Source organism: Scyliorhinus canicula, chromosome 18, assembly GCF_902713615.1.
Source record: "Scyliorhinus canicula chromosome 18, sScyCan1.1, whole genome shotgun sequence".
Taxonomy (NCBI): Eukaryota; Metazoa; Chordata; class Chondrichthyes; order Carcharhiniformes; family Scyliorhinidae; genus Scyliorhinus; species Scyliorhinus canicula.
The window spans coordinates 4234033-4244869 of record NC_052163.1 but is presented as its reverse complement, the minus strand read 5'-3'; the positions used below and the strand labels follow the sequence as shown (position 1 = coordinate 4244869).

The 10837-nt window shown below is 47.4% G+C and overlaps 1 protein-coding gene across 3 annotated transcripts in view; it reads left to right on the top strand.

The window, feature by feature from the left end:
* Positions 1-10458: 10458 nt before the first annotated feature.
* The window catches only part of LOC119953253 (ran GTPase-activating protein 1-like), a 1177855-nt gene continuing 1177476 nt past the window's right edge, over positions 10459-10837 (top strand). For all 3 annotated transcript variants that reach the window (XM_038777306.1, XM_038777307.1, XM_038777305.1), the window contains exon 1: positions 10459-10659. In XM_038777306.1, the coding sequence (XP_038633234.1) occupies positions 10566-10659 (94 nt within the window). In that variant the 5' untranslated portion in view covers positions 10459-10565. The remainder of the gene's footprint in view (positions 10660-10837) is intronic.

Below are 10837 nucleotides of genomic sequence, written 5' to 3'. Positions count from 1 at the left end.
CATCGTGGACCCAGCCTGCCAAAAACGACCCCCCTCGTCACCCCCCACCAGTCCCTGCCGAAGCCCCCGCCCACCAGCGGAATGGCTCCCCCCATACCCGACTGTGACAGCGCTGGACTCAGACCACAGCCGCCATGCAAGGTCCCCAAATGGTGTGAGCACATGCGAGCGACGCCGTCGGGGACTTGGCCCACCGGGGCGGAGCATCGGGGAAGGGCCTCAGGGGACATCCTGAGGCCGTCCCGACGGCATTGGGCGTACGCCGTTTCTGAAGGGGCGGAGCATCGCAAAAACGGCGTCGCCCATGATTCTGGCGTAAAAGTGGATTCTCCAGCCAAACGCTATTTCGGCGTCGGCGATCGGGGAATCCCTCCCAGGGTGTCCTGTAACTGCCCTCATTATACACCATGGTTCACACCTTGGTTGAACCATTTAAACCAGTTTGAAATATTCTAACACTCTGTAACCTTATTTATAAAACCTAGCATTCTAATTGTATTTTTGCAGCTTTATCAATTTGCCCTCACAGCTGTCACAAAGAACACAAGAAATAGCAGTGGGAATGGACCATTCGGCCCATCTAACCTGCTTCACCATTCAATGCCATCATGGCTGATCTTGGTCTTCAACTCCACTTTCCCATCTCTTCCCCTTTTCCTTAATTCCCCGATACACCAAAAATCTGTCTATCCCAGTCTTAAATATATTAAATGATGGAGCATCCACAACGTTCTGGGCCAGAGAATTCCAAAGATTCACAATCCTTTGACTGAAGTAATTCCTTCTCATTTCTATTTTAAATCTGCCACCCCTTAGCCTAAAACTATAGCCTCTCATTCTAGAACGTCCAACAAGGTTGAAGCACTTAAGTGGGCTATTAATTAGCCGCTCAAGGGCCTCAAAAGGGCAGGACACTTGACATCTCTACCATCGTCCATAAAGTGGTAGATGGGTTGCAGGAAAGTGGCAGGAAGGCCGTGCGCTGCATTTTGCAAGCCCCCTTGCCTTTAAACACACCAGCGGGGTATGTAAAATCCAGCCCCAAAACTGCACACAGCACATGGGTCTGGTCTCAGCAAAACCCTGTGCAATTCCAGCAAGACTTCTTTATTCCTGTGCTTCAATCCCTTTGCAATAAATACCAACATGCCATGTACCTGCCTTGATGTAGCTGCAAGGTGGAGAGAATGCTCTGCCCTTCTTGTCCTAAAGAAGTAAAATTTAATTATTTAAATGCAAGTTCTTTTGCTTCCCAATCTGTGCCCTTCACCAACTAAATCTAGCTGCAGCTTTTCAAACAGGTTTGAAACTATCGCAATTTTCCTGTGTCACCTCCAAGTGTTCGAATGTCGACAGTGCTTATATATTATCGAGAAAAAGACTCACCAACATCTCACTGACGCTCCAAGATATTGGGACAAAAGTGGTGCATGGCTTCCCTCCGATCTGCCCATGGAGGAAAATAGACAAAAATTATCAACCACTTTATGCTCATGATCAGCCAAGTGTCCAACTCTCTGCCTGAGAATCTCAAACTCATTACTGAGGAATCACACAGAAAGGGATAATGTGGTCTGCTCATCCTCCCCAATAAAGTCGCTATAGCTGAAGAACTTAGGTGCTGATTTGCAGGAGTTGTGATACAGTATAGGGTTGTAAAATCACAAAGCTTCCCTCCACAGTTCACTTGTTCAGCTAATGGCATTGATGAGCAACAACAGCAACTGGTAATGAGAATGCACCGCTATTGTCATATAATCTACCATGGCTCCTCACTGTAAAGCAAACTTTAATACTGAAACACATACATATTAGGTCATGTGACCAAACGTTTGGTCAAAGAGGTAAGTTTTAAGGAGCATCTTAAAGGAGGAGAGCGAGGTTGAAAGGTTCAGGGAGGCAATTCCAGAGCTTGGGACTTAGACAGCTGGTGAAGCAATTAACACTGGGGGCAGAGGTGGACTTACAATGAAACACACAGCACTGCAGCACGGGGTCCCGGCCAATGAAATGAAATGAAAATCGCTTATTGCACAAGTAGGCTTCAAATGAAGTTAATGTGAAAAGCCCCTAGTCGCCACATTCCGGCTCCTGTTCGGGAACGCTGCTACGGGAATTTAACCCGCGCTGCTGGCCTGCATTGGTCTGCTTTAAAAGCCAGCTATTTAGCCCTGTGCTAAACCAGCCCCTAGGGGAACCCAAACTGTGGTGTGGGAGCATCAATCAGAGTCTGATAACTCTGAATGTGCCAATAGGCTCATTCAAATTCATTGAGCCTATCAGCAGGCAATGAAGAACATCATGCTCTGATTGGTGGACTCCTCTGTAGAGCGATAAAACAGTGTGGCAGACGTTGAGAGGTGGTGGAGACTTACAGCAGTTTAGACAAGGATCTCCTCATTTCTTGGTGTGCAGTTTTTTAACTTTCATTGAGTGAAGCAGCAGCCAGGTTTCTGACATTCGGCCCGGCAGCCTGAGGCAAGTGAGGTCCCCGACCTAACTTCGGGGTGCGACCCTGCAAAGCCTTCAGTGAGGTGAGAAGGAGGCGCTGGCCGACGACTGTCAAAGGAAGCAATGTGGCGACTCTTGACCTCCAGGCCCCAGCTGAAGAGGGTGGGCAACCAAAGAAAGAACAGAGGCCAGGGCAGGCCAGATAAAGCCTGCAGCCAGGCAACCAGCCAGGAAGGAGAACATACGGTCGTCGAGGCTTGAGACCCGGCCATGCGAGCGAGAGGTGAGTTGTGGAGGGCCAGGCAAGCGCTGGTGTCATGGCTTTTGAGGAGTGGAGCCAGCGGGGTGACTCCACCAGCAGCCAGGCCTGAGAGTGAGAGGGATGGGCAGTAACCGGACGAACAAGGGTGAAAGCAGAGGCCAGGCCAGATAGTCAGCAGCAGCAGATAGAGGTTTCGGAAACCTTAAGACAGTCTACTGTTATGTTTACAAAATATTCTCTGACCCTAGTAAAGGGAAATAATCATTTGTTGACAGGTTATCTAACTGGAGAAATGTTGGAAGAGATATCGCAGATTATAAAACTTCCAAAGTTCATATTAAGAATATGTGTGCGTTCGTTCAAAGATGTAAATTATCTGGAAGAATTGATTCTGGGTTATTGGCTCAATTTGGAAAAAAGTGTTCTGATTGGAGCAAAGTGCTGGGATGTGTTATTTGCTACAATCAAATTTCTGTCTTCCTAGAGACTACCAGGATCGTCAGAGGCTTTTCCCCAGGGTAGAGGGGTCAATTACTAGGGGGCATAGGTTTAAGGTGCGAGGGGCGAGATTTAGAGTAGATGTACGAGGCAAGTTTTTTACACAGAGGGTAGTGGGTTCCTGGAACTCGCTGCCGGAGGAGGTGGTGGAAGCCGGGACAATAGTGACATTTAAGGGCATCTTGATAAATACATGAATAGGATGGGAATAGAGGTATACGGACCCAGGAAGTGTAGAAGATTGTAGTTTAGTTGGGCAGCATGGTCGGCACGGGCTTGGAGGGACGAAGGCCTGTTCCTGTGCTGTACTTTTCTTTGATGTGGAGATGCCGGCGTTGGACTGGGCTGAGCACAGTAAGAAGTCTTACAACACCAGGTTAAAGTCCAACAGGTTTGTTTCAAACACGAGCTTTCGGAGCACTGCTCCTTCCTCAGGTGAATGGAGAGGTATGTTCCAGAAACATTTATATAGACAAAGTCAGAGATGCCAGAAAATGCTTGGAATGCGAGCATTTGCGGGTAATCAAATCATTACAGATCCAGAGATAGGAGTAATCCCAGGTTAAAGAGGTGTGAATTGTCTCAAGCCAGGATAGTTGGTAGGATTTTGCAAGTCCAGGCCAGATGGTGGGGGGTGAATGTAATGCGACATGAATCCAAGATCCCGGTTGAGGCCGCACTCATGCGTGCGGAACTTAGCTATAAGTTTTTGCTTGGCAATTCTGCGTTGTCGCGTGTCCTGAAGACCGCCTTGGAGACCGCTTACCCGGGAGATCAGAGGCTAAATGCCCTTGACTGCTGAAGTGTTCCCCGACTGGAAGGGAGCATTCCTGCCTGGTGATTGTCGCACGATGCCCGTTCATTCGTTGTCGCAGTGTCTGCATGGTCTCGCCAATGTACCACGCTTCGGGACATCCTTTCCTGCAGCGTATGAGGTATACATTGGTCGAGTCGCACGAGTATGTGCCGCGTACCTGGTGGGTGGTGTTTCCACGTGTAATGATGGTATCCATGTCGATGATCTGGCATGTCTTGCAGAGATTGCCCTGATAGGGTTGTGTGGTCGTGGTTGCTGTTCTGAAGGCTGGGTAATTTGCTGCAAACAATGGTTTGTTTGAGGTTGCGCGGTTGTTTGAAGGCAAGTAGTGGGGGTGTGGGGTTGACCTTGGCAAGATGTTCATCTTCATTGATGATGTGTTGAAGGCTTCGAAGAAGATGTCGTAGTTTCTCCGCCCCAGGAAAGTACTGGACGACGAAGGGTACTCTGTCAGTTGTGTCCCGTGTTTGTCTTCTGAGGAGGTCGGTGCGGTTTTTTGCTGTGGCGCGTTGGAACTGTCGATCGATGAGTCGAGTGCCATATCCCGTTCATGCGAGGGCATCTTTCAGTGTCTGTAGATGTCTGTTACGCTCCTCCTCGTCTGAGCAGATCCTGTGTATACGGAGGGCTTGTCCATAGGGGATGGCTTCTTTAATGTGTTTCGGGTGAAAGCTGGAGAAGTGGAGCATCGTGGGCTAGCGGTAAAGCGAAGTGCTGAGGTGACCGTCCTCAACCGGGATCTTGGATTCATGTCGCATTACATTCACTCCCCACCATCTGGCCTGGATTTGCAAAATCCTACCAACTGTCCTGGCTTGAGACAATTCACACCTCTTTAACCTGGGATTACCCCTATCTCTGGATCTGTAATGATTTGATTACCCGCAAATGCTCGCATTCCAAGCATTGTCTGGCATCTCTGACTTTGTCTACATAAATGTTTCTGGAACATACCTCTCCATTCACCTGAGGAAGGAGCAGTGCTCCGAAAGCTCGTGTTTGAAACAAACCTGTTGGACTTTAACTTGGTGTTGTAAGACTTCTTACTGTACTTTTCTTTGTTCTTTGTTTTGTACCTCCACAAGATGAGTCATCAGTGTCAAGTCAAAGGGGTAATTTTTCAGCCTGTCTTCAATATCTCAGTGAATCTGACGAGCTTCTCCAAAAGCATTAAAAAAGTTATCAATATTGTGGCTCAGAAAAGACCAACGTTTTAACACAAGGGTCCTACGATGACTTCATCACTATAATGTGACTCAAAACCAATTCACTAATTAAGTAAAAGATGTCAAATACTATTGCATAATTGTTGATTCAACACCAGATGTGAGTCATGTGGACCGATTAACATTAATTTTAAGATCTATAACCAGCGATGGTGAAGTTGGAGAGCAATTTCTTTGTTTTGTCCAGTTACATTCCAACACATCTGAGTGCCTGTTTTGGAAATCATTGCAAACCTAGGTTTGGACATCAAAAATGGTTGTGGGTAGAGCTTCAAAAGTGCCGCAAATATGGCGGTAAAATATTCAGGTCTACAAGCAAGTCTGAACACTGCAAGCTGCTGTGGATTATACATCCAATGTTCCAGTCATTCCTTGAATGTAATCTGCAATTCAGCAGATGAATCCTCTGAGGCAGCCATACATTTTGTTGACTTTGTTCAAAACCAGTATGTCTCTTTTTCAGTTTCCACCATTGGTGGAATATGCTGCAATTGTGCCTGGAGCAGTCACATGGAAAACATTTGATGGTCAAAAGAATTTGTGACACCAGGTAGTCCACACGTGAAGATGTTGTTCTGGCTTTAAGACTGAAATGTTTTGATATAAAGGAATGTTTATCAGACATAGTCACATCAAAATCAGAGAAGCCATGTGTGAAAGTTCCTCAGCAGAGAAGTTTAAAAAGTACAATATTGCAGTTTTTACTGTTTTGTGGAAATGTTTACTTCAAAGAATTAATGCTGTCAGCAAATCACTGCAAAACTGTTGAAAAAAGTTTATTGAATGCTTCACAATTGTTAGCCTCAGTTAGAAGTTTTATCCTGGAAGTTTGAAATGACTATACCTCAGTGGGAGCAAAGGCACTAACATTAACAAAGAATACAGGTCCCTCTGATGAGAAGCGCACAAGACACAGGAAGTTAATTTTTTTGATTAAACTAGAGACAATGAAATCACTTTAAAATGGAAAGAGAAGATCATCGTTGAGACTGTCAATGTTAGTTGTGACGCAATAATGGTACAATTGCAGAGTACAAGTGAATCTCTGAAGAGAATTGTTGAATTATTTTACGTGCTTTTCGATAAAAGTTTGGATGAGAATGCTAAGAGCTGCTGCAGTAAGAGATTCATTGAATTCTAAGGGAGGACATAGACACAAATCTTTTTGAAGACTAAGTGAAACAATGCATTAATTTCATTGATCATGGTGAGCTCTGTGCTTCGAGATCACCAGTTAATTTGTACAAACTTGTACGTGATGGTTTTCAAGCAACCTCTCCAAATGTGGAAACCATTCTGAAAATATTTTTATCAATAAATGTCACAAATTCTTCTGGTGAACGTTCTTTCTTTACGTTGAAAAGAATTAAAAATTATTTGTGAAGTATGATAGGTCAGGAACACTTGACAAGTTCAGCAATACTGACGATTGAAAATACATCCTTGAAAGATTTTCCTTCCGATAATGCTTTTGTGAGAAAAATGTGCAGAAGAAAAGCCATCTAAATCGCCATGGATTGCAAACAACTGATGAAGCAAGAAAATCTAAAACATCTGGCCTCTAGTCTCAATTCTGTTCTCCAAAAAGAGCAAATGCTGGTCTGACATAAAGGCTGGTGGTCACATTCAGACAGTTATAATCAGTGAGTAACCACCATACCCCATCGTTCTCAATACTGGCTGTCAGAAAGTTTCTTCTCTTCTGGTCAAAGAATGGAATCCTGCCAGTTGCCAGCAAAGCCACTTGATATTAGACTTGGACTGGACACTCCACTTCATTGGAGTATTTGCTCCTGCCCTGAACCTTTTATGGATCATTCTGTCCTGCACTGTGCTGCAGTCATATCATTGGCTGATTTCTTCATCCTGTCACTCACCAGCTAGTTCATGTTTACTCGCTTCAAGACACACAGGTCACAATATTGACCATCTCGGCCATCATGCTGACAACAGGTAGGCTTGGATTTCAATTAATCAATTACAGGCTTGTTCTCGTAAGTTAAAAAGCATGAAAGTGGTAAAGCAGTGATTTGGGTTTTTTTTGTGTCTTGCATTGTGTGAGCTGAGGGTGGGGTGGGGTCAGGAAGGCATTGACGTCATTGGGATGGGGCTTGACATAATTGGGGAGGGGCTTGATGTAATTTGGGGCAGGCCGCCATGTCACCAGAGAACGGGGCATGACGCAAAGAGGGAGAGCACGGAGCCCCCAAAAGTATAAGACCGCCTCTGACTGGGGATTCTCAAGAGCATAGAATTAAAGGAGTGCAGATGTCTCAGAGGGTTGTTGAACTGCAGGAGGTTACAAACAAAGGGAGGGGCGAGGCCATGGGGGGAAGAGGAGGGTGGGGAATTGAAAGCAGAATTTCAAAACTGAGTTGTTGCTTAACCGGAAATCAAGCAAACACAGGACTTGCTGTGATTTAGGACAGGGATGACGTCAAGGCTGTGGTGGGTAGAATGTGGGAGACCAGACCGGTGTGCTTTGGAGTAGTCCAGCTCAGAAGTGGCGAAGGCCTGCATGAGCATTTCAGCAGCAGATGAGCTGAGGCAGGAATGCAGCAAACAAGTGGGAAGAATGCTTGGCTCCAGGCACACCTCTCATCTTTCTAGATAAGAATGAATACCAGCAATCTAGAGTCCAAGGACCGATTCCACCTATCTCGGCTGAAATTCCAGCGCTATACTGCCTTTTGGATGGCATTCTCAACCAAAGCCCCATCTGCCCTGTCAGATAGATGTAAAACAGCCCACAGCACTGTTTTGAAGAAGAACAGGTAGTGTTCTGTTCCTGACTAATCTTCTTCTTCGGTGATCACTCACTAATGAGAATGATTGTCCACGTAAGAAACTCTGTGCTACTGGTCATGGGTTTTGTGGGTTCTTGCATGGCTGATGAGTCTGATCCGAGAGCCACATCTTTGACCGCACACTTGGCAGCCGTTTCCGGGAGGTGGGATCGGTCCTTGGACTCTAGATCGCTGGTATTCCTTTCTCAGGCTCCTTCTCTGACCCTCCTCTTGCCATTGGGTGTCCTCAAAGAATTGTGATACTTCAATCAGGAGATTCCTCCCAGTTGATCTCTTTTGAGCAAAGGCCTCCCAGGTGTTGAGGTCTATGTTACAATTCTTGAAGTAAGTCTTCAGGGTGTTTTTGAAATGCTTCGTCTTCCTCTTGTTCGGAGCCTTGCTTGACCTGACGCCTGTCCGGGAGGCTGGTACGGGAATCGAACCGTGCTGCTGGCCTGCTTGGTCTGCTTTAAAAGCCAGCGATTTAGCCGAGTGAACTAGCCTTTTGGTCTCGTGATGTGACCTGACCTGGTCAATATTTATCCCTCAATCAATGTAAAAAAACTATCTGGCTACGATCACATGGCTGTTTGTGGGATCTTGCTGTGTGCAAATTGGCTGCCACGTTTCCGATATTACACCAGTGGCAGCACTTCAGAAGTGCTTCATTGGTTGCAAAGTGCTTTGGGACGTCAGTTTTTAAATTCTGTCACAGGATGTGGGGGTCACTGTTAGCCCAGCATTTATTGCCCATCCCTAATTACCCTTGAGAAGGTGGTGCTGTAAGAGGTGCACATTTCCATCATTACCCTCATTGTTAGTTCTTGACTTTCAGAATTTATGAAGGACATACTTACACATACACGTGCTTTTAGGTTCAACCACAAGTGTTTGTATTGACCAAAGAAACATTCCCAGTGCCTAAGACAAGAGCTTTAAACTATTGTGATGATGCTTCACAACCTTTGAAACAATGACTTATTAATAAAATCCCGAGGAAAAGCCACAGGCATGACCCCACATTTTTGCCCAAACCTCAACTTAAACCCCCTCAGGAGTTAGTTCCTACCCTTTAACTATCTTTAACCCTCGGCCCCAATATCCCTCGAATCTGGCTGATACTTACAACTCCCCATGCAGTTGGTCATTCCGGTGCAAACTGTTGGCCTGTGGATCTGGGTGACCCTTCCCGATTCTCCTTGGTGACTGCAGTGCCAGATTCAACTGCCTTGGTCTTTGTATTATGAAATTTTATCAAAAATATCAAAGAATATATCCTGGAGACATCCTGTTTGGATGGTCCGTGCTGGGCACCTTTTAAATCTCTTTTAGACTAGTTCCCACCTTGGATGTTGTTTCCACGGCCGAAACCATGGACCCCATTCAGGGACCATGTCTCTGACTCCCAAGTTGACATGTGTCTGATAAAGTCCATTTCTCCTTAGCTGTTGTTGATGCTTGTTTGAATAATGTTTATTCTCTGGAGGCATCAGATCTGATGGTCTCCAAGTTAATTTAATTGGATTGTCTGATGCCCACTGTTTGTCTTTGAGGTGGGAACGTCCCAACGTCTTCACACAGCGTCGACTTGGATTCATGTTTTGAAGATTAATTCGCAGAATGGTTGAAGTTTGGCCTGTTTGTTTGCAGAATTTATGTCCATGAAGCCGACAGTGGTCAGCTGCCTTCTTGACCGGTACAGTCCCTGTGGTGTAGGTACATCCACAGTGTTGTTAGGGAGGGAGATACAGGATTTCGAGCCAGCGCCAGTGAAGGAAAGGCGATATATTTCCCAGTCAGGGTGGTGAGTGACTTGGAGGGGAACCTCCAGGTGGTGGGGTTCCCAGGTATCTGCTGCTCTTGTCCTGCTAGATGGCCGTGGGTTTGGAACGAGCTGTGTTGGCGAGATGCCGCAGCGGTGTATCTTGTGGATGGTACACACGGCGGCCCCTGGACAACGGCAAAGCAGGATGAGGGGGCTGAGGAAGTGGAATGGGGTAATGAAAGGTGCTATTTAAATGCAAGTCTTTCTTTCTAATCGTCACTGCACCCCATTGAACAGTTCTTGTACAAATTTGAGATTTCACCAGAAAATACATCCCAATCTGAAACTTGACAAATGGATATTCCTCATAAAGCGGCCGCTTTTCCCATTTCACACAGAAAACTGAAGTAAAGTTTTTGTAGGCCGGGGAGGCTGCGACCCAACAATCAGGGAGCCGCTTCCTCCCTGAGGCTTTGGAGACTGTGGCCGTCGCTGAGAGTGGACAACACCGCCCCGCGCGCTTCCTCGCCCCGAGCCAACCTCCCTGCGCCAACCGCCTCGCCCCGAGCCGCGCGCCAACCACCCAACCGCCGCGCCCCGAGCCGCGCGCCAACCACCCAACCGCCGCGCGCCAGCCACCCAACCGCCGCGCCCAGAGACGCACGCCGCCCTCATGCTCAGGGACCGCGCCGGTTGCCAGGGCGACGTGGCCTGGCTGTCACTGAGCCTGAGCGGGGGGAGGGATCGGGGCGGCTGACGAATGGCGACTGGCCGCGACTTGGAGCCGAGCGTGGAGGCGGGCAGGGAGTTGTCCTTCAGGGAGCGGCAGCTCATACTGGACTCGGCAGAGGACGGTGAGCGAGAGAAAGACATAAACCAAACCATTTCTCCCTCCCTGCCCCCTCCCCCTCCCCCCCCCACAACCCCCCCTCCCCCCCCTCCACCCCCCAACACCCCCCTCCCCCCCCCAACACCCCCCTCCCCCCCCCACCAACACCCCCCTCCCCCCCAACACCCCCCTCCCCCCACCCC